At 41.8% G+C, this 24027-nt stretch overlaps 1 protein-coding gene across 2 annotated transcripts in view; it reads right to left on the bottom strand.

The window, feature by feature from the left end:
* Nucleotides 1–2456: 2456 nt before the first annotated feature.
* LOC106591664 (B-cell receptor CD22) overlaps nt 2457–24027 on the bottom strand; it is a 29666-nt gene continuing 8095 nt past the window's right edge. Inside the window, exons 1-9 of one of the 2 annotated variants that reach the window (XM_045713125.1) lie at nt 19818–20817; nt 11568–11645; nt 6759–7103; nt 6106–6360; nt 5580–5843; nt 5271–5367; nt 5128–5182; nt 4910–5013; nt 2457–2660 (exon numbers count right to left, since the gene is read on the bottom strand). In XM_045713125.1, the coding sequence (XP_045569081.1) occupies nt 2579–2660; nt 4910–5013; nt 5128–5182; nt 5271–5367; nt 5580–5843; nt 6106–6360; nt 6759–7103; nt 11568–11622 (1257 nt within the window). In that variant the 5' untranslated portion in view covers nt 11623–11645; nt 19818–20817 and the 3' untranslated portion in view covers nt 2457–2578. Of the gene's footprint in view, nt 2661–4909; nt 5014–5127; nt 5183–5270; nt 5368–5579; nt 5844–6105; nt 6361–6758; nt 7104–11567; nt 11646–19817; nt 20818–24027 lie in introns of those variants that run through there. The other variant, XM_045713126.1, reaches the window with a different exon arrangement.

Consider the following 24027-nt stretch of genomic DNA (forward strand, 5'->3'; position numbering starts at 1 on the left):
GTAATGAGGAAACCACTAGTTATGGATGTAGTATATCTGCTAATGAGGAAACCACTAGTTATGGATATAGTATATCTGGTAATGAGGAAACCACTAGTTATGGATGTAGTATATCTGGTAATGAGGAAACCACTAGTTATGGATGTAGTATATCTGCTAATAAGGAAACCGATAGTTATGGATGTAGTATATCTGGTAATGAGGAAACCACTAGTTATGGATGTAGTATATCTGGTAATGAGGAAACCACTAGTTATGGATGTAGTATATCTGGTAATGAGGAAACCACTAGTTATGGATGTAGTATATCTGGTAATGAGGAAACCACTAGTTATGGATGTAGTATATCTGGTAATGAGGAAACCACTAGTTATGGATGTAGTATGTCTGGTAATGAGGAAACCACTAGTTATGGATGTAGTATATCTGGTAATGAGGAAACCACTAGTTATGGATGTAGTATATCTGGTAATGAGGAAACCACTAGTTATGGATGTAGTATATCTGGTAATGAGGAAACCACTAGTTATGGATGTAGTATATCTGGTAATGAGGAAACCACTAGTTATGGATGTAGTATATCTGCTAATGAGGAAACCGCTAGTTATGGATGTAGTATATCTGGTAATGAGGAAACCACTAGTTATGGATGTAGTATATCTGGTAATGAGGAAACCACTAGTTATGGATGTAGTATATCTGCTAATGAGGAAACCACTAGTTATGGATGTAGTATATCTGGTAATGAGGAAACCACTAGTTATGGATGTAGTATATCTGCTAATGAGGAAACCACTAGTTATGGATGTAGTATATCTGGTAATGAGGAAACCGCTAGTTATGGATGTAGTATATCTGGTAATGAGGAAACCACTAGTTATGGATGTAGTATATCTGGTAACGAGGAAACCACTAGTTATGGATGTAGTATATCTGGTAATGAGGAAACCACTGGTTATGGATGTAGTATATCTGGTAATGAGGAAACCGCTAGTTATGGATGTAGTATATCTGGTAATGAGGAAACCACTAGTTATGGATGTAGTATATCTGGTAACGAGGAAACCACTAGTTATGGATGTAGTATATCTGGTAATGAGGAAACCACTAGTTATGGATGTAGTATATCTGGTAATGAGGAAACCACTAGTTATGGATGTACTATATCTGCAAATGTAATCTAATCTGCTAAAATAGATGCACACGCAATTTGGTTGCAGAAACTCCTCCATGCTAATGCAGAAACTGCTAGTTATACCAATACCATAGACCTACTGTAGGACCCATAACTTCACCTAACAACAACATAGACCTACTGTAGGACTCATATTTTTGGTTTTTGTGACATATATTCTTGCTTTGAAAATGGCTGTGTGATTATTTTTGACAGGGTACTCTCCTGACATAATCTAATGTTTTGCTTTCGCTGTAAAGCCTTTTTGAAATCGGACAATGTGGTTAGATTAACGAGAGTCTTGTCTTTCAAATGGTGTAAAATAGTCATATGTTTGAGAAATTGAAGTTATAGCATTTTTTAGGTATTTGTATTTCGCGCCACACGATTCCACTGGCTGTTGACTAGGGTGGGACGCAGGCGTCCCACCTAGCCCAGGGAAGTTAATTATTTAATCAAACAGCATGCTAAAAGCATCAGACCATTTCAGTACATATAGTTGATTTTATTAAAACACATGGGGTGTGTCTATATATGGAAAAATACACATAACATTTCAACCAATCGATTGGTAGAAATGACAGATGACTCTTGGTTGACCAAGATTTATTTTAGGTGGGGACAGCACTAGAACATGATGTTGGGGCTCCCGAGTGGCACAGCGGTCTAAGACACTACATCTCAGTGCTAGAGGTGTCACTACAGACACCCCGGTTCGAGTCCAGGCTGTCACAACTGGCCGTGATTGGTAAATAAAGGTTACATGTCTTCATGGTTCTGGGTTTGTTGTGTTCATGTCTTCATGGTTCTGGGTTTGTTGTGTTCATGTCTTCATGGTTCTGGGTTTGTTGTGTTCATGTCTTCTTGGTTCTGGGTTTGTTGTGTTCATGTCTTCATGGTTCTGGGTTTGTTGTGTTCATGTCTTCATGGTTCTGGGTTTGTTGTGTTCATGTCTTCTTGGTTTTGGGTTTGTTGTGTTCATGGTTCTGGGTTTGTTGTGTTCAGGTCTTCATGGTTCTGGGTTTGTTGTGTTCATGTCTTCTTGGTTCTGGGTTTGTTGTGTTCATGTCTTCTTGGTTCTGGGTTTGTTGTGTTCATGTCTTCTTGGTTCTGGGTTTGTTGTGTTCATGTCTTCATGGTTCTGGGTTTGTTGTGTTCATGTCTTCTTGGTTCTGGGTTTGTTGTGTTCATGTCTTCTTGGTTCTGGGTTTGTTGTGTTCATGTCTTCTTGGTTCTGGGTTTGTTGTGTTCATGTCTTCTTGGTTCTGGGTTTGTTGTGTTCATGTCTTCATGGTTCTGGGTTTGTTGTGTTCATGTCTTCTTGGTTCTGGGTTTGTTGTGTTCATGTCTTCTTGGTTCTGGGTTTGTTGTGTTCATGTCTTCATGGTTCTGGGTTTGTTGTGTTCAGGTCTTCTTGGTTCTGGGTTTGTTGACTGTACTGTAGAGAACAGAGGGGTCCTCCTCAGCTGCTTGTTCCACCGTGGGCCTGGAGAAAGAAACATCCATTAAACTGAATGTGACTCCCAAATGGCACCCTACTCCCTTATAGTGCACTACTTTTGACCAGTAGTGAACTAAATAGGGAATAGGGTGCCATTTAGAATGGAACCAGAGCCATTCCTTAAAACCCTCATCACATCACTCCTGTTGGGGCTAGGGGGCAGTATTGAGAAATTTTGAAGAAAATATGTGCCCATTTTTAACTGCCTCCTACACCAACTCAGAAGCTAGGATATGCATATTATTAACACATTCGGATAGAAAACACTCTGAATTTTCTAAAACAGTTTGAATGGTGTCTGTAAGTATAACAAAACTCATATTGCAGGCAAAAACCTGTGAAAAATAGATAAAACATTTTTTTGAATTTTGTGACTGTACTATTTAGTGTCATTGTTTTATAGATACCATAGTGAGAAAGGATTCATTTCGCAACTCCTACGGCTTCCACTAGATGTCAACGATCTTTATAAAGTTGTTTGAAGCGTCTATGATAAACAGAGAGCAAATTAGAATGCATGGAAGTTGACATGTCGTCACTTCATTTTTTGGCGCCTGCGCATAAATCTGAGAAGCGTGAGTTTGTCATAATTGTTTATCTAGACATAGGATAGGTTGTGTGAAAATATTACTGATGTTTAACGTTAAAAATGGACCAAAAGATTAATGCTAAACAACGTTTGACATGTTTGAACGAACGTAAATAGATTATTTACTAGGTTTTTTTAGCTTTTCGGCGTGATTTTACACCCCCCCCACCACGTTTTGTGGGAGCATAATGAACGCTAACTACTTGGTGTTATTTGGACATAAATTATGAACTTTGTCAAAAGAAACCACATTTGTTCTGGACCTGGGATTCCTGGCAGTGCCTTCTGGTGGAGATAATCAAAGGTAAGGGGATATTTACAATGTTATTATCGATATTAGATGATGCTAACTGTATAGCATAGCTTATTGTTCTTAGCATAGCACCCCGTTTATTGCAAAATGTGATTTCCCAGTAAAGTTATTTTGAGATCTGGCCATTCGGTAGCAATTACGAGATGATAATATATTATTCTTTGAATGACAATATTATAATTTACCAATGTTTTCGAATAGTAATTTTGTTATGTTCACCGGAAGCATTTCAGAGAAGAAAAAAATCGGAATTTCACGCTACTGTAAAATGCTGTTTTTGGATATAAATATGAACTTGATGGAACAAAAAATGCATGTATTGTATAACATAATGTCCTAGGAGTGTCATCTGATGGAGATTGTCAAAGGTTGGTGCATAATTTTAGCTGGTTTCTGCTTTTGGTGACGCCTGACCTTGAATTGAAACTGGATGTTTGTACTTTTGTGGCTATGTACTGTCCTAACATAATCTAACTTTATGCTTTTGCCGTAAAGCCTCTTTGAAAATCGAACAATGTGGTTAGATTAAGGAGATGTTTATCTTTTAAATTGTGTAAAATAGTTGATTGTTTGAGAAATTGAAATTATTAGATTTTTTGATGTTTTGAATTTCCAGCCTTGTTAGCAATCCCGTCTCGGGGTTCATTGCTAACCTGTAGCCCTAACAGGTTATAGACATGTCATAGTAATTGTCTTGAGATGTATATTGTAGAGTGCAGTTTCAGGAAATGCCATTTGGCCTGAAGAATACCCCCTGGAACCTTTAAGACATTAAAACTGTGACTTTTCAAAATGCCTACTTTTACACCATAGTATGAGTTCAATGAAATGTCATCAGATAGTGATGGAGGGAGTTCTCAGAGAACAATGAAATGTCATCAGATAGTGATGGAGGGAGTTCTCAGAGAACAATGAAATGTCATCAGATAGTGATGGAGGGAGTTCTCAGAGAACAATGAAATGTCATCAGATAGTGATGGAGGGAGTTCTCAGAGAACAATGAAATGTCATCAGATAGTGATGGAGGGAGTTCTCAGAGAACAATGAAATGTCATCAGATAGTGATGGAGGGAGTTCTCAGAGAACAATGAAATGTCATCAGATAGTGATGGAGGGAGTTCTCAGAGAACAATGAGGGGTCACTAATGGTCAACTGTTTTGCTTATTTGAATGACTTTGTCTACTCCTCCAATAAGCAGCAACATATGAATGACCTTGATGCTGTCTGTGTGTTCACAATGTTGTATACAGTATTGACTCTATGTTGTTGTAATGGTAGAATATGCTCAGAGGGTGGCAGCACTGGAGAGGTTGAATTTCACAGCAGCTTACTGGACATCCTCGTCCTGTTCCTGGTCGAAGGTGGCCACTGTCTGTGCTGCAGCAGGGGTCATGGCCATGCCTGAGATGTTGCCATACACTGCACTAGAGTCTCCCTGACGGAGAGAGAGAACAGACAATATAAATAGACCTGGGGACAGACAGCATGAAGAGTGGACATTTCCCACAAAGCAACAAAAATGATCTTCCATCTGTCTGAACAGACTCACCTGTCCGTCGTCTGCTGTGTGTCTTGTGTCAAAGGTGGATTTGGAGGCCTTCTTCCTGTTTTATAAATGAACGAATGAATGAATGAACAAATTAATGAAGATAATAAAGTGAAATAATCTTTAAAATATGCATTTTCACTCACCTGAACCACATGAAGCCAGAGAGACATGAAGCCAGTATGACACCCAGAACAACCACTATGATTCCTACAGCAGCAGTTAGAACTGAGGTTTGGTTCTCTAAAAGATAATATAGATGATATGAGTACATGTTATTATGAACTGAAAATTAATATACTGCAATACAGGACATTAATGCAATACTTGTATGTATAAGACTATGTATAGTTTTAAACCAAAGTGTAATGATGCAAACTAGAAGAAGATTACCTTGAAACATCATTTCTTATTGAACATCATTTTGTATTGAAGTATTGAAGATGTAACTTCACCTGCTATAATGATCATCAGAGCTGTAGAGTTATTAGATGCTATTGTATTCTCAGCCTCACAGTAGTATTCTCCTCTGTCCTCAGAGATGATGTTAGTGATGCTGTAACTCTGTCCTGATGCTTTTGGTGAGGTAACATTCTTCTTGTACCAGGTGTATTTGTCCACAGGTGGGTTGGATTCACTGCTGCAGGTCAGAGTCACTGAACTGCCCTCCATTATTTCACCAGAGGGACTGACTGACACTGAGGTGTTCCTTGGACCATCTGGTGTTGAAGACCAGATTCATTTATAGCAACATTTGTGTTTACATTTTACAGGTGAGTTTGAAATCATTTAATTCAGAGTAAAAGACAATCAGAAAAATAATAATTAAAAAGAATGATGATATGGTGGTAATACAAATTCAAGGAAATGGATGTTACACACAAAAATATTTATTCATATTTATTCATATGGAAAACAATCTATTCCCAATTCAAGAATCAACATAATCAGTATATCAAATGAAACCCACAATGTACTGACATGTGACAGTGAGAGTCTCTTCAGCAGAGGGGAGATCCTCATGGCCTTCTACAGCACAGGAGTATCGGCCTGTATCCTCACTGCTGACTGAGAATAGGCTATAGACAGGAGAGGAGGTGTTGCTGTTTGGTATAGGCTGTCCATTCTTATACCAACTGTAGGCTGTGATGGGGTCCAGTGTACATTTGGTTCTACATATCAGTGTGACATTCTCCCTCTCTGACACAGATGTAGGATCCATCTCCAACACAACATCTAGAGTATGAGGAAACAAATCATTATTCTCCTCCTTTGTGTCTGTATAGCTGCCCTTTATAAGGTAATTATAGTCATTCATTAATGAATTTGATTTATTTAGCCAGGATAGTCAACTCTGTAATACTTTCCACTGTTTTCCAGGAAGTATTGGGTTCAATAGAGTCAATTTAAACAGATTTTAACACAACATTCTCATTAGCATACATGCTAAAATCACAGCATACACTGAAGCACACACATCATATGCTTTAGCATACATACAGAACCACACTCACATTACAACTATCTAGATAGATGTGAGATGAGTGACAGATACTGTAAATACAAACCAAGACAATTTTCTTGAACTAAATGGAATTCAACAGTTGAACTATATTGAATGTACGTAACTGTACCTGTGACAGACAGAGTGACTCCAGGACTGCCAATATATTTCCCTCCGGTCTGATCTGTTAATAATCTGAACTTGTACTCAGCAGAGTCACTCTCTCTCAGGTCTGTGATCCTCAGTGTGTGACAATTCTTCTGATCTCCATGACACTCCAGACGACCTGCATACTCTGGGTCCTGACCTAGATCTTTAGGTTCTTTACCAGTCCCAGATTCAGTGAACCAGAGGGTTGTTGTGACTGTACCACTGGGATATGTATAAGAGCAGTGCAGCTCCACTGTTGACCCCTTCAAGGCACAGATACTTTTCTTGGTGTAAGTCACACTCCAGACATTCTGACCCAGTACCACTGAAACAAGGTCACACAACACAATGCTATCAGAATTAAGCCAATGTATCTCTGTAATGTGTCTGTATCTATGTAATGTGTCTGTATCTCTGTAATGTGTCTGTGTCTCTGTAATGTTTCTATATCTGTAATGTGTCTGTATCTCTGTAATGTGTCTGTATCTATGTAATGTGTCTGTATCTATGTAATGTGTCTGTATCTCTGTAATGTGTCTGTATCTCTGTAATGTGTCTGTATCTCTGTAATGTGTCTGTATCTCTGTAATGTGTCTGTATCTCTGTAATGTGTCTGTATCTCTGTAATGTGTCTGTATCTGTAATGTGTCTGTATCTGTAATGTGTCTGTATCTCTGTAATGTGTCTGTATCTCTGTAATGTGTCTGTATCTATGTAATGTGTCTGTATCTCTGTAATGTGTCTGTGTCTCTGTAATGTGTCTGTATCTATGTAGTGTGTCTGTGTCTCTGTAATGTTTCTATATCTCTGTAATGTGTCTGTATCTCTGTAATGTGTGTCACGTCCTGGCCAATATAAGGGTTAATTGTTATTGTAGTTTGGTCAGGACGTGGCAGAGGGTATTTGTTTTATGTGGTTCGGGGTGGTGTTTTGGTAGAAGGGCGTTTGATTTATTATTTCCGGGTTTTTGGTTTATGGTCTATGTTTATGTATTTCTATGGTTAATGTATTTCTATGTTAGGTTGATTGGGGTTTGGGACTCTCAATTGGAGGCAGGTGCTTCCTCGTTGCCTCTGATTGAGAGTCCTATATATGGGTAATTGTTTGGTGTAGGTTTTTGTGGGAGATTGTTTCTTGTCTAGCGTGTGTGAGCCTGAGAAGACTGTTCGGGGATCGTGAGTTTGTTTTGTTGTTTTGGTGTTCATTTTGAGTTTAATAAATGTTCAAGATGAACAAACACAGTCCTGCTGGATTTTGGTCCTCCTTCACCATCGATAACTGTGACAGAATCTCCCACCACAAAAGGACCAAGCAGCAGAGGAAGGAGCAACAGGTGGACTGGAAGGAGCAGAGGGAATTTGAATTGGACAAACGGGAGAAATGGACATGGGAGCAAGTTATGGCCGGAGAGGGCCCATGGAAGAAATGGAGCAAAGACCGGGAATGCTACCGAGGAACACGACTGCCGATTAAACCCGAGAGGCAGCCCCAATAATTTTTTGGGGGGCATATGGGTAGTTTGGCGGGGCAAGTTTGGAGCCCCAGGCCAAATCCCCGGACTGTGTCACAGAAGCCAGTTAATGGACATGTCTCGTGCTTCGGGGTAATGAGTATTATGGCGAGGCCAAGTGTTTTTAGGCCAGTACACGCTATACCAGCACCCCGCATTTACCAGGGGGTAGTAGGCATTCAGCCAGAAAGGGCGATGCCAGGTTTAAGCTCGAGACCGCCAGTAAGCCTCCACGGTCCTATATATCCTGTTCCCGCTCCACGCACTAGCCTAGAGGTGCGTGTTCCCAGTCTGGCACGTCCAGTACCAGCACCACGCACCAGGTTTCAAGTGCATCAGCCCAGTCCGACTCGTCCTGTTCCCGCTCCCCGCATTAGCCTGGAAGTGCGTGTTCCCAGGCTGATAACCCCAGTACCAGCACCACGCACCAGGCTTCCAGTGCGTCGGCTCAGTCAGAAGTCGCCAGAGCTGCCCGTCAGTCAGGAGTCGCCAGAGCCGCCCGTCAGTCAGGAGTCGCCAGAGCCGCCCGTCAGTCAGGAGTCGCCAGAGCCGCCCGTCAGTCAGGAGTCGCCAGAGCCGCCCGTCAGTCAGGAGTCGCCAGAGCCGCCCGTCAGTCAGGAGTCGCCAGAGCTGCCCGTCAGTCAGGAGTCGCCAGAGCCGCCCGTCAGTCAGGAGCCGCCAGAGCCGCCCGTCAGTCAGGAGCCGCCAGAGCGGCCCGACTGCCCGGAGATGCCAGAGCGGCCCGACTGCCCGGAGATGCCAGAACGGCCCGACTGCCCGGAGATGCCAGAGTGGCCCGACTGCCCGGAGATGCCAGAGCGGCCCGACTGCCCGGATCAGCCAGAGCGGCCCGTCGGCCAGGATCAGCCAGATCGGCCCGTCGGTCAGGATCAGCCAGAGCGGCCCGTCGGCCAGGATCAGCCAGAGCGGCCCGTCAGCCAGGATCAGCCAGAGTGGCCCATCTGCCCAGAGTCTGCTGATGACCAAAAATCAAGGGAGTCTAGCAGCAACCCTAAACTGAGTAAGCCTGACATTTCAGAACTTAAAGTAATTAACGGTTTAATTGATGAGTCTGCATACAGGGTGGAGAGGAGGAGGTCTGCCCATGATCCAGAGCAGGGGGAGTCTGCCTACGGTCCGAGGCAGATCGGGTCGGTCGGCACTCTGGAGGACAATAGGCCGGAGCCTGAACCACCACCTGTATAAGTGGGTTGGGGAGGGGGGTGTAGCACAAGTGCCGTCGGTGACGGCAGCCACCCCTCCCTTTAGTTTAGGGGGATTTTTTGTTGTTTGGGGTTTTGTTATTCTTGAGGTGCTTCCGGGGTTAGCACCTTTAGGGGGGGGTACTGTCACGTCCTGGCCAATATAAGGGTTAATTGTTATTGTAGTTTGGTCAGGACGTGGCAGAGGGTATTTGTTTTATGTGGTTCGGGGTGGTGTTTTGGTAGAAGGGCGTTTGATTTATTATTTCCGGGTTTTTGGTTTATGGTCTATGTATTTCTATGTGTAGTCTGGTTAATGTATTTCTATGTTAGGTTGATTGGGGTTTGGGACTCTCAATTGGAGGCAGGTGCTTCCTCGTTGCCTCTGATTGAGAGTCCTATATATGGGTAATTGTTTGGTGTAGGTTTTTGTGGGAGATTGTTTCTTGTCTAGCGTGTGTGAGCCTGAGAAGACTGTTCGGGGATCGTGAGTTTGTTTTGTTGTTTTGGTGTTCATTTTGAGTTTAATAAATGTTCAAGATGAACAAACGCAGTCCTGCTGGATTTTGGTCCTCCTTCACCATCGATAACTGTAACAATGTGTGTGTATCTCTGTAATGTGTCTGTATCTCTGTAATGTATCTCTGTAATGTGTCTGTATCTCTGTAATGTGTCTGTATCTCTGTAATGTATCTCTGTAATGTATCTCTGTAATGTGTTTATATCTGCAATGTGTCTGTATCTATGCAATGTGTCTGTATCTATGCAATGTGTCTGTATCTATGCAATGTGTCTGTATCTATGCAATGTAAATGTGTTTATGTAAAACATAGGCACCACAATGTAAATAAGTCCCAGACTTTATTGTCCTTTAAATCAACAATCCTGGTCACTGTAAATAAACTGTGTGTACATGTGTGTATGTATTTTTTTTAACTGACCAATAAAATCAATCAATCCAAACTGTGCAGCAGCCATTTGATGAATGGAAAGAGACATTTGTTACAAAACACCAGAAAGCTGAATGACATTCAGAGATTGTCAAGCCTTCGATACTGGGTAAGCCTACAAGGTAAGGTGGGATGTATTCCTATTTGTTCAGATTGATTGTGGTTTTAAAAACGTAAACCATGCTATAGAAGTGCTCCAAGTCGTTATGCTTTTGTTTATTGGTTGTGTGGTGCATTGGCACAGAAACCTGTTGGTAGAAAATGTGAATATATTTTATATAATTATAAATATGGCATCAAAATTTTGAAAATCTGATTTCCCCCTGGCTGATCACTGTCTGCAGCCGGCTCTGATCGTAATAATGAAATAGGCAGGGAGAGTGAGCTCATCCGTGGTGGTCGGCGAACCCTGAACCTTCTGGCCAATATCCCCTGTGTGCCATTGACTGTGCCACAAAAGCATGCTGAAGCGGCAAAGTCAATTTTCACATGAATAAACACACAGTCGCTATGTAATGATTACTAACTGGGTGGGTTGAGATTATTACATATAAAAGCACTAAACCTCTCTCTAAAAGCTTCACTTATACAAACGTTTTACTTGAACCCTAAATGGTTCTCCAGTAGATTAATAAGAAAAGCTCATCCATTGTTTAAAAATGGCCTTTTTGCCTTTGTGCAGATTGCCATGTCTCATTTTAGATTCATTGAGAATTATACTTTTTTCAAAAGTATCTGTCTTTTTCAAACAAGCATTACAGAGCTGGTTACAATTTCATCCCCCTGAAAAGGGAGAACAAATATTACAACAAATATTATGGCTGAACTCAAATGGTTGATAAAATACCTGTAATTATGGGAAAGATGTTTGAACGTTGTGGATGCTTGTGCTTTTTTTCACCTTAAAGATGCATCAATTTCAAAATGAGTAGGGTTTGTCCACACCATGTTGCCATAGTTGGTGAGTTGAGTGTGAAACCACAGACAAGAATCACTCAGTGAGGTGTGAAAGATACCTATTTAAAGGGAAGTGGAGACGCCTAACACCAGAATAACATTATGATTCATATCCTTTAGAAATGTCTGTAGAGAAACAGAACAACTAAAAGATAAGAATGAGACCATACCTGTCACAGACCAGAGAAATACCAGCAACACACTTCCTGCTGTTCTCAAGGCCATTGTTGCATCTCCCACCCTGCAGTCTTAGAAACATAAACAACAACTCACTCTATAGCAGGTGAATAACTCCACCTGATACATTGAAGTAGAAACTGTAAATGGGGTACAGGGCCTCATTACTGAAAATGAACCAGGCTCATATTGTGCTGTGTTGTATTGTGCTATATGGTTGTCTATGTGAATACTGTCTGTCTGTAAGTCTATTGCACTATGTATGTAATGTGTGTGACGTGTTGCATGTCTGTCTTCGTCTGTCTATTTAAGATGACATGCTGTCTGATGCAAAAACTATTTCCTAATGGATACAATAAAGTCATCAACATCACAAACAACAAAAACAATCACTTATTGAACAGATGTGTAGAACTGTAAACACATATTTCAACATTGATTGTTGTGAAGCTGTTTATTCTCAGATCCCCAGATACAGGAGGATAAATGTTCAATTCTCTATGGTCCGTCAAGCTGTACAGCAGCCTAAAGACTGACCACCAGGTTCAATGATAACTCCTATCCCCAAGCTGTGAGGCTAAACAACAATTGACTCTCTCTCTCACACACACACACACACACACACACACACACACACACACACACACACACACACACACACACACAGACACACACACACACACACACACACACACACACACACACACACACACACACACACACACACACACACACACACACACACAGACACACACAGACACACAGACACACAGACACACACACACACACACACCATCTGTAGTGAAGGCCCATAAGGCCCATAGAGTCTGTATCAGTCTAGAGAGCTGGTTGTTATGGATGTAGAAAAGTTCAAACACACATCCTACACAGTATAGATGTCAACCCTACTCCCTATCAGTCCCAGTATAGATGTCAACCCTACTCCCTATCAGTCCCAGTATAGATGTCAACCCTACTCCCTATCAGTCCCAGTATAGATGTCAACCCTACTCCCTATCAGTCCCAGTATAGATGTCAACCCTACTCCCTATCAGTCCCAGTATAGATGTCAACCCTACTCCCTATCAGTCCCAGTATAGATGTCAACCCTACTCCCTATCAGTCCCAGTATAGATGTCAACCCTACTCCCTATCAGTCCCAGTATAGATGTCAACCCTACTCCCTATCAGTCCCAGTATAGATGTCAACCCTACTCCCTATCAGTCCCAGTATAGATGTCAACCCTACTCCCTATCAGTCCCAGTATAGATGTCAACCCTACTCCCTATCAGTCCCAGTATAGATGTCAACCCTACTCCCTATCAGTCCCAGTATAGATGTCAACCCTACTCCCTATCAGTCCCAGTATAGATGTCAACCCTACTCCCTATCAGTCCCAGTATAGATGTCAACCCTACTCCCTATCAGTCCCAGTATAGATGTCAACCCTACTCCCTATCAGTCCCAGTATAGATGTCAACCCTACTCCCTATCAGTCCCAGTATAGATGTCAACCCTACTCCCTATCAGTCCCAGTATAGATGTCAACCCTACTCCCTATCAGTCCCAGTATAGATGTCAACCCTACTCCCTATCAGTCCCAGTATAGATGTCAACCCTACTCCCTATCAGTCCCAGTATAGATGTCAACCCTACTCCCTATCAGTCCCAGTATAGATGTCAACCCTACTCCCTATCAGTCCCAGTATAGATGTCAACCCTACTCCCTATCAGTCCCAGTATAGATGTCAACCCTACTCCCTATCAGTCCCAGTATAGATGTCAACCCTACTCCCTATCAGTCCCAGTATAGATGTCAACCCTACTCCCTATCAGTCCCAGTATAGATGTCAACCCTACTCCCTATCAGTCCCAGTATAGATGTCAACCCTACTCCCTATCAGTCCCAGTATAGATGTCAACCCTACTCCCTATCAGTCCCAGTATAGATGTCAACCCTACTCCCTATCAGTCCCAGTATAGATGTCAACCCTACTCCCTATCAGTCCCAGTATAGATGTCAACCCTACTCCCTATCAGTCCCAGTATAGATGTCAACCCTACTCCCTATCAGTCCCAGTATAGATGTCAACCCTACTCCCTATCAGTCCCAGTATAGATGTCAACCCTACTCCCTATCAGTCCCAGTATAGATGTCAACCCTACTCCCTATCAGTCCCAGTATAGATGTCAACCCCTACTCCCTATCAGTCCCAGTATAGATGTCAACCCTACTCCCTATCAGTCCCAGTATAGATGTCAACCCTACTCCCTATCAGTCCCAGTATAGATGTCAACCCTACTCCCTATCAGTCCCAGTATAGATGTCAACCCTACTCCCTATCAGTCCCAGTATAGATGTCAACCCTACTCCCTATCAGTCCCAGTATAGATGTCAACCCTACTCCCTATCAGTCCCAGTATAGATGTCAACCCTACTCCCTATCAGTCCCAGTATAGATGTCAACCCTACTCCCTATCAGTCCCAGTATAGATGTCAACCCTACTCCCTATCAGTCCCAGTATAGATGTCAACCCTACTCCCTATCAGTCCCAGTATAGATGTCAACCCTACTCCCTATCAGTCCCAGTATAGATGTCAACCCTACTCAGTCTGGTCCTAAAGGACCCTCAGATAAATCCACTGTGTCATTCACACACATTCCAACACTCCTCCACTGAGACACTTTATGAATACAGGCCCTGATGTAACAACCAACACTGTCTCACCCTGATCTGTTTCACCTGTCTTGTGCTTGTCTCCACCCGCCCTCCAGGTGTCGCCAGTTTCCCCCCTTATCCCCTGTGTATTTATACAGTGGTGGAAAAGTACCCAATTGTCATACTTGAGTAAAAGTGAGTCACCCAGTAAAATACGACTTGAGTAAAAGTCTAAAAGTATTTGGTTTTAAATAATATGATATAAAGTATCAAAAATAAATGTAATTGCAAAAATGTACTTAAGTATCAAAAGTAAAAGTATGAATCATTTCAAATTCCTTGTTAAGCAAACCAGATGGCACAACTGTTTGTGTTTTGTTTGTATGTGCAGATAGCCAGGGGCACACTCCAACACTCAGAAATCATTCAGAAACAAAGCGTTTGTGTTTAGTGAGTTTTCACATCAGAATCAGTAGGGATGACCAGGGATGTTCTCTTGATAAGTGCGTGAATTGGACCTTTTCTGTCCTGCTAAGCATTCAAAATTTAACGAGGACTTTTGGGTGTCAGGGGAAATGTATTGAGTAATAAGTACATTATTTTCTTTTAGGAATGTAGTGAAGTAAAAGTGAAAGTTGTCAAAAATAAAAATAGTAAAATAAAGTACAGATACCCCAAAACAACTACTTCAGGAGTACTTGAAAGTATTTTTACTCAAGTACTTTACACCACTGCCTTTATACCTGTATTTTCTGTTTGTCTGTTGCCAGTTCGTCTCGCCAAGCCTACCAGCCTGGTTCTCCCTAGCCCCTGTTTCTCTCTAGCCCCTGGTTCTCCCTAGCCCCTGGTTCTCCCTAGCCCCTGGTTCTCCCTAGCCCCTGGTTCTCCCTAGCCCCTGGTTCTCCCTAGCCCCTGGTTCCCCCTAGCCCCTGTTTCTCCCTAGCCCCTGTTTCTCCCTAGCCCCTGGTTCTCCCTAGCCCCTGGTTCTCTCTAGCCCCTGGTTCTCCCTAGCCCCTGTTTCTCCCTAGCCCCTGTTTCTCCCTAGCCCCTGGTTCTCTCTAGCCCCTGTTTCTCTCTAGCCCCTGGTTCCCCCTAGCCCCTGGTTCCCCCTAGCCCCTGGTTCTCCCTAGCCCCTGGTTCTCCCTAGCCCCTGGTTCTCTCTAGCCCCTGTTTCTCCCTAGCCCCTGTTTCTCCCTAGCCCCTGGTTCTCTCTAGCCCCTGGTTCTCCCTAGCCCCTGTTTCTCCCTAGCCCCTGGTTCTCCCTAGCCCCTGGTTCTCCCTAGCCCCTGGTTCTCCCCTAGCCCCTGGTTCTCCCTAGCCCCTGTTTCTCCCTAGCCCCTGGTTCTCCCTAGCCCCTGGTTCTCTCTAGCCCCTGGTTCTCCCTAGCCCCTGTTTCTCCCTAGCCCCTGGTTCTCCCTAGCCCCTGGTTCTCCCTAGCCCCTGGTTCTCCCTAGCCCCTGGTTCTCTCTAGCCCCTGGTTCTCTCTAGCCCCTGGTTCTCCCTAGCCCCTGGTTCTCCCCTAGCCCCTGGTTCTCTCTAGCCCCTGGTTCTCCCTAGCCCCTGGTTCTCCCTAGCCCCTGGTTCTCCCTAGCCCCTGGTTCTCCCTAGCCCCTGGTTCTCTCTAGCCCCTGTTTTTCTAGTTTTTCCGGTTTTGACCACTCTGCCTGTCCTGACCCTGAGCCTGCCTGCCGTTCTGTACCTTCCTGACTCTACCCTGGATTACTGACCTCTGCCTGCCCTTGACCTGTCGTCTGCCTGCCCCCTGTTTTGTTAATAAACATCTGTTATTCAAACTGTCTGCATCTGGGTCTTATCTGACACAGTTCTGATCCAAAACACAGCTCAAAACATAACAAGAAGTAAAATTATACATTCCCCTCAAGAATATGACTAATGACTAAAATCAAATAACCCAAAACTATTTTTCAAGATATTGTCACGCGTACTTATAGAGTGAAGTGAAGGAGAGAGGTCCTGTACAGAGAGTCAACCAGTTGATACATATTTAAAGTAGTCAGGGCACAAGTAGCTGATGCAGAACTGTCCTTTCCTCTTTAAGTCATTAACATGCATGACGACGAGAACAACATGTCAGAGAAGGGAGGTTACTGTATTAGAATGGGCCCTACATTTCTAAAATGGACAAAATGTCCCCCATTTCCACTTTTATTTAAATACAGAATCATGTTAACAATATGTTGACTATTCTTTATGGAATGTTTATAATATCTTAGAATGTGTTGCCTTGTCCCTCTGAGTTCTACATGGAACAGGTCAAAGTTCCATTTACATTTGGTCAGTTCCATGAAGTCATTCATTCTATTCTATAAACACATTCAATTTACACTCCTCATCAGCTGCATCAAAGTGATACTGAAGGTTTCAGTGTTCTAGACTAGAGCTCTCCCTACTGGCATCTCAGCATTACTGTAGTGTCTCTTCGATCGATGGGCAGTAATATAATGCCTTGATCATATTCAGTTACACTGGCTTCTTCCCAAATGGCACCCTATGTCAAAAGTAGTACACTATTAAGGGAACAGGGTGCCATTTGGGAGAGAACCACTGTTGGCCATCGTGTATAGTACTGGTACCTAATAATAATGTCCTCAATAATGTTGGGCTAATAACAACATAACAAACTAATGAAACGCAACACTGGTGTTAAAAAGTAAAATTTAAGCACACAAAAATTGATGTCTGTTCTATAGAACATGCCGCTATCATATTCTGTTCCACTGTTGGCCCTTGTGAACAGCAGATGGCAAGCAGTGGATAGCAGCCGATTTACGGGCTCCTGACCTACTCCGCTATTTTGTGTCTTTTTTGTGCTGATTTTAACTTTACTCTGACCGAAAACAGCTTCCGGACATCAGAACAGTGATCATTTAACTTGATATGGACAAACATTTCTACCTCAACGAGATGGCAAATTATGGACGTTCTGCTTACTCCGGACCAGGCCCTAATCCCCGGGACTCGAAAGAGGAAGTGGCGGCAATAGAGAGGCAAGTGAGCAGGCATCCTGACGAGATTACGTTGGCGATCAAATAGACCACCATTGCCCTCTGTTCTATTGTAAATAAGATTGTGTTCTTAACTGACTTTCCTAGTTAAATAAAGGTTAAATACAAAATGTATTTAATAAATTAATATTGGCGAACGTGCAGTCACTGGAGAACAAACTGGATGAGCTATGTTCTATCCTATCACTGGAAAACTGTAATACGTTTTTCTTGAGTTGTGGCTGAATGAGGACCTGGATATACATCTTGCTGGTTTTTCTACACAAAAATGTTTTGCTTTCTAGAACCTTAAAGGGTTATTTGGCTGATGCCATAGGAGAACCCTTTGAAGAATCCTTTTAGGTTCCAGGAAGAACCTTTTTGAATTACAGGTAGAACCTTTTTGGGTTCCATGTAGAACCCTTTCCACAGAGTGTTCTACATGTAAACGAAAGGGGTTCTACCTAGAACCAAAAAGGGTGCTCCTATTGGGACAGCCGAGGAACCCTTTTGGAACCCTTTTCTCTAAGAGCATCTTCAAGAATGGATGGCAGACTCTGGTAAGTCGAAGGGAGGAGGGGTGTGTCTCTTTGTTAAGGAAGTCTCAAGTTTTTGCTTGCCTGAGTTAGAATACCTTGTGATAAGCAGTAAACAATACTGTTTACCAAGAGAGTTTTCATCTACACTGAACAAAAATATAAACGCAACATGCAAAATATTTTAAGATTTTACTGACTTACAGTTCATATAAGGAAATCCGTTAATTTAAATAAATGTATTAGGACCTAATAGATTTCATATGACTGGGAATACACATATGCATCTGTTGGTCACAGATACCTTAAAAAAAAGGAGGGGCATGGATCAGAAAACTAGTCAGTATCTGGTGTGACCACTTTTTGTCTCATGCAGCGCGACATCTCCTTTCCATAGAGGCCTGTCGAATGTTGTCCAACTAATCTTTAATGGCTGTGAGAAGTTGCTGAATATTGGCAAGAACTGGAACATGCTGTCGTACACGTCGATCCAGAGCATCCAAAAGCATTCTCAATAGGACAGTGGTGAGTATGCAGGCCATAGAAGAACTGGGACATTTTCAGCTTCCAGAAATTGTGTATGATTCTTGCGACATGGGGCCATGCATTTTGATGCTGAAACATGAGGTGATGGCGGTGGATGAATAGCACAAAAATGGGCCTCAGGATCTCGTCACAGTATCTCTCTGTATTCAAATTGACATCGATAAAATGCAATTGTGTTCGTTGTCCATAGCTTATGCCTAACCATACCATAACCCCACTGCCACCATGGGGTATACTGTTCACAACGTTGGCATCAGCAAAACGCTTGCCCAGACTACGCCATACACGCTGTCTGCTATCTGCCCGGTACAGTTGAAAACGGGATTCATCCGTGAAGAGCACACTTCTCCAGCGTGCCAGTGGCCATCGAAGGTGAGTATTTGCCCACTGAAGTCGATTACGATGCCAAACAGCAATCAGGTCAAAATATGCAGTTCTGTCCTTGAGCAAGGCAGTTAACACCCAACAACAACTGATCCCTGGTGCCGATGATGTCGATTAAGGCAGATCCCGCAGTGTTGCTCTGTTTCAGAGGGGTTAGGTTAACTGTAGAAGAAGTTTACAATTGGTTCATTCATCCCCTTCCTCTCCCCTGTAACTATTCCCCAGGTCGTTACTGTAAATGAGAACGTGTTCTCAGTCAACTTACCTGGTAAAATAACGGATAAATAAAATAAAGAAGACACATTTTAGTTGAATGGATTTAGTTGTGCAACTGACTGGGTATCCCCCTTTCCCTTACATGTGTGTACATTTTTATTTTACCTTTATTTAACTAGGAAAGTCAGTTAAGAGCAAATTCTTATTTTCAATGATGGCCTAGGAACAGTGGGTTAACTGCCTTGTTCAGGGGCAGAACGACAGATTTGTACCATGTCAGCCCAGGGATTCAATCTGCAACCTTTCAGTTACGAGTCCAACACTCTAACCACTAGGCTACCTGCCGCCCCATAACCACCTCAATTATTTCATACCCCTGCACATCAACTAGGTACTGGTAAATAGACATGTTATTTTTTACTCATTATTGTTATTTGTTATTCAGTTCCTTGTGTCACTATTTAAAATGTTTTTACTCTGCATTGTTGGAAATGGACCCGTTAGTAAGCATTTCAATCCACCGTCACTGTGTCTCACGTAAATAATACTCCTAAACACAACCCTCCATCACTGTGTTTCATATTAATACTGTATTACTCCTAAAAGCTAAACACCCAATCCCCTCTTACTTTAGCCCATTTTCAAACACGTCTCCACAAAAATCTATTACTGTCAGAGTCCTTAAAATAGCAGGAAAAAGTATTATATATGAAACCACATGTACAATACTGTATCAGATTAATATGCAGAAATACATCTACAGAGTACATAACAGAAAAACAAAACAACATACATTCCAATAGCATCGCCATGCACATAACAGGATACAGAAGTTCATGGTTACAAACAAATTATAAAATATACATATTTTAAGATATCGTCAAGCATACTTACAGAGTGAAGGGTAGACGTGTTGTAAGTTAACTTACTGTCAGTAAACAGACACTGAGTGTGAAGTTTGAGATCTGTGGTTAACCCAACATTGAAGTAGTCTGTGTCCATAGAGTTTAATAGAGGGCGCACTTGCTTCAAAACTAAAGCCATTGAATACAAACTTTCAGTTGGTTTACCGACTGTCATTAAAGTTATGGAAGTTGAAGAAGAAGACATTAACTACTTTAAAATGGAGATAGTCCTCAATTGCTCTTCTAATTCTGTTGCAGACGACATAATGACAAATATGCATAGATGGACCCTCTAGACAAATCTATGTCAGGAACTAAGAAGCTGATGCAGAGAGGGCTTCCTTCCTCAGTCACACATACAGTGTTCGAGAGCATCAAAACTGTGATGCATCGTGGGTAAATTGTGACTGACTGACTGACTGAGTGAGTGAGTAGTTATTTATCATGCAAGGTCATTTGTAGATCTCGACTCGTCTATAAAGTCGGCTGCAATGTCAAACACTCCTACATTTACATAACATTATAGCATTTGTAGCAAAAATCTAATTCAAATCATGGGACCGATAATATGATTTGTCAGATTAACATTAGCACATCATGTTCAAATCATCTATAAGTGACTTTGTTGAGCTTCACATTGAATTTTATACATTTGGATGATTTGGACATGATTTGGACATGATAAAATGACTAAAAGAAATGTGCAAAAAATGCTAATATTGGTCGGATGACTTGAATGGGATTTGTGCCACAAATGCTAAAACATTAGCAAGTGGAAACAGTACCAGGGGAAACTAAACCAAAGCATGGATTGCTGACATAGGAGGACATGAGGATGATGAGGGTGATGTGTTGATGAGGATGATGTGTTGATGAGGATGATGTGTTGATGAGGATGATGTGTTGATGATGATGATGTGTTGATGATGATGATGTGATGATGTGTTGATGAGGATGATGATGTGTTGATGAGGATGATGTGTTGATGAGGATGATGTGTTGATGATGATGATGTGTTGATGATGATGATGTGATGATGTGTTGATGAGGATGATGATGTGTTGATGAGGATGATGTGTTGATGATGATGATGTGTTGATGATGATGATGTGATGATGTGTTGATGAGGATGATGATGTGTTGATGAGGATGATGTGTTGATGAGGATGATGTGTTGATGATGATGATGTGTTGATGATGATGATGTGATGATGTGTTGATGAGGATGATGATGTGTTGATGAGGATGATGTGTTGATGAGGATGATGTGTTGATGATGATGATGTGTTGATGATGATGATGTGATGATGTGTTGATGAGGATGATGATGTGTTGATGAGGATGATGTGTTGATGAGGATGATGTGTTGATGAGGATGATGTGTTGATGAGGATAATGAGGATGATGTGGATGATGTGTTGATGAGGATGATGTGTTGATGAGGATGACGTGTTGATGAGGACGATGTGTTGATGTAGGATGCAGCTAAACAGCTTGACACAATAATTTCTGAGGTAGAGCCTCTACTGATTGAAGATAGCATGTAAATGGCTGTGAGAAACCTATCTAGTAACTGGACCTCTCTGTCTTTTAGAGTCCTGTAAAAGGCTGTGAGAAACCTATCTAATAACTGGACCTCTCTGTCTTTTAGAGCCCTGTAAAAGGCTGTGAGAAACCTATCTAGTAACTGGACCTCTCTGTCTTTTAGAGCTCTGTAAAAGGCTGTGAGAAACCTATCTAGTAACTGGACCTCTCTGTCTTTTAGAGTCCTGTAAAAGGTTGTGAGAAACCTATCTAGTAACTGGACCTCTCTGTCTTTTAGAGTCCTGTAAAAGGTTGTGAGAAACCTATCTAGTAACTGGACCTCTCTGTCTTTTAGAGCTCTGTAAAAGGCTGTGAGAAACCTATCTAGTAACTGAACCTCTCTGTCTTTTAGAGCCCTGTAAAAGGTTGTGAGAAACCTATCTAGTAACTGGACCTCTGCCTTTTAGAGTCCTGTAAAAGGCTGTGAGAAACCTATCTAGTAACTGGACCTCTGTGTTTTAGAGTCCATAGCATCCAAAGGCATATACATCTGTCAGCTGGTGTGACCTCAACAAGAAATGTCCAAAATTCCAACGCAATTACAACGTTAAAACAGACAACCCCCAACCTCACGTATGTGGACACTGCCCTGTCTGTAAAGGTATGTGGTATCCTACACTGCCCTGTCTGTAAAGGTATGTGGTATCCTACACTGCCCTGTCTGTAAAGGTATGTGGTATCCTACACTGCCCTGTCTGTAAAGGTATGTGGTATCCTACACTGCCCTGTCTGTAAAGGTATGTGGTATCCTACACTGCCCTGTCTGTAAAGGTATGTGGTATCCTACACTGCCCTGTCTGTAAAGGGGCTTTGAAAAGCAGAGACACTGAAGTGGTTCAAGAAGTGGAACATGAGTGCTACCTTCAACCATTGGATGAAGATGAACATTCAGAGACATTTGTGTTTTATGACTTTGAGAGTAATCAGCAACCAGGGGTTTATCTACCAATTGTTGTTTCCACCATGACTTTCAAGGGTGAAAAGTGGTCAGCAGACAGACTCAACTGTGCTAACATTTATAAACCCCCAGTACTAAAACACTGTGCTCTACTCTGTCTAAAACATTTATAAACCCCAGTACTAAAACACTGTGCACTACTCTGTCTAAAACATTTATAAACCCCAGTACTAAAACACTGTGCACTACTCTGTCTAAAACATTTATAAACCCCCAGTACTAAAACACTGTGCTCTACTCTGTCTAAAACATTTATAAAACCCTGCTACTAAAACACTGTGCTCTACTCTGTCTAAAACATTTATAAAACCCCAGTACTAAAACACTGTGCTCTACTCTGTCTAAAACATTTATAAACCCCTGCTACTAAAACACTGTGCTCTACTCTGTCTAAAACATTTATAAACCCCAGTACTAAAACACTGTGCTCTACTCTGTCTAAAACATTTATAAACCCCAGTACTAAAACACTGTGCACTACTCTGTCTAAAACATTTATAAACCCCAGTACTAAAACACTGTGCACTACTCTGTCTAAAACATGTATAAACCCCAGTACTAAAACACTGCTCAACTCTGTCTAAAACATTTATAAACCCCAGTACTAAAACACTGTGCTCTACTCTGTCTAAAACATTTATAAACCCCCAGTACTAAAACACTGTGCTCTACTCTGTCTAAAACATTTATAAAACCCCAGTACTAAAACACTGTGCTCTACTCTGTCTAAAACATTTATAAACCCCAGTACTAAAACACTGTGCTCTACTCTGTCTAAAACATTTATAAAACCCCAGTACTAAAACACTGTGCTCTACTCTGTCTAAAACATTTATAAACCCCAGTACTAAAACACTGTGCTCTACTCTGTCTAAAACATTTATAAACCCCTGCTACTAAAACACTGCTCAACTCTGTCTAAAACATGTATAAACCCCAGTACTAAAACACTGTGCTCTACTCTGTCTAAAACATTTATTAACCCCAGTACTAAAACACTGTGCTCTACTCTGTCTAAAACATTTATAATCCCCCAGTACTAAAACACTGTGCTCTACTCTGTCTAAAACATTTATAAACCCCCGGTACTAAAACACTGTGCTCTACTCTGTCTAAAACATTTATATAACCCCAGTACTAAAACTTTTATTTTTATCCCAATTCTAGATCCTATGATTCCTATCTTCTTTTGAATCCCTTGATCAAATCATATCAAATTATATTTGTCACATGCACCGAATACAACAGGTGTAGAAATTACATTGAAATTCTGACTTACAAGCCCTTAACCAACAATGCATTTAAGAAAACAAGGTTAAGAAAGTAACAAAATAAAACAATTATAGAAAATAGGACAAATGTTAAAATAAAAATAATTAAGGAGCAACAAAAAAATAACAGTCGCGAGGCTATATACAGGGGGTACCGGTACAGAGTCAATGTGGAGGCTATATACAGGGGGTACCGGTACAGAGTCAATGTGGAGGCTATGTACAGGGGGTACCGGTACAGAGTCAATGTGGAGGCTATATACAGGGGGGTACCGGTACAGAGTCAATGTGGAGGCTATATACAGGGGGTACTGGTACAGAGTCAATTTGAGGAGGCTATATACAGGGGGTACCGGTACCGAGTCAATTTGGAGGCTATATACAGG

Source organism: Salmo salar, unplaced genomic scaffold (genome assembly GCF_905237065.1).
Source record: "Salmo salar unplaced genomic scaffold, Ssal_v3.1, whole genome shotgun sequence".
Classification (NCBI taxonomy): domain Eukaryota; kingdom Metazoa; phylum Chordata; class Actinopteri; order Salmoniformes; family Salmonidae; genus Salmo; species Salmo salar.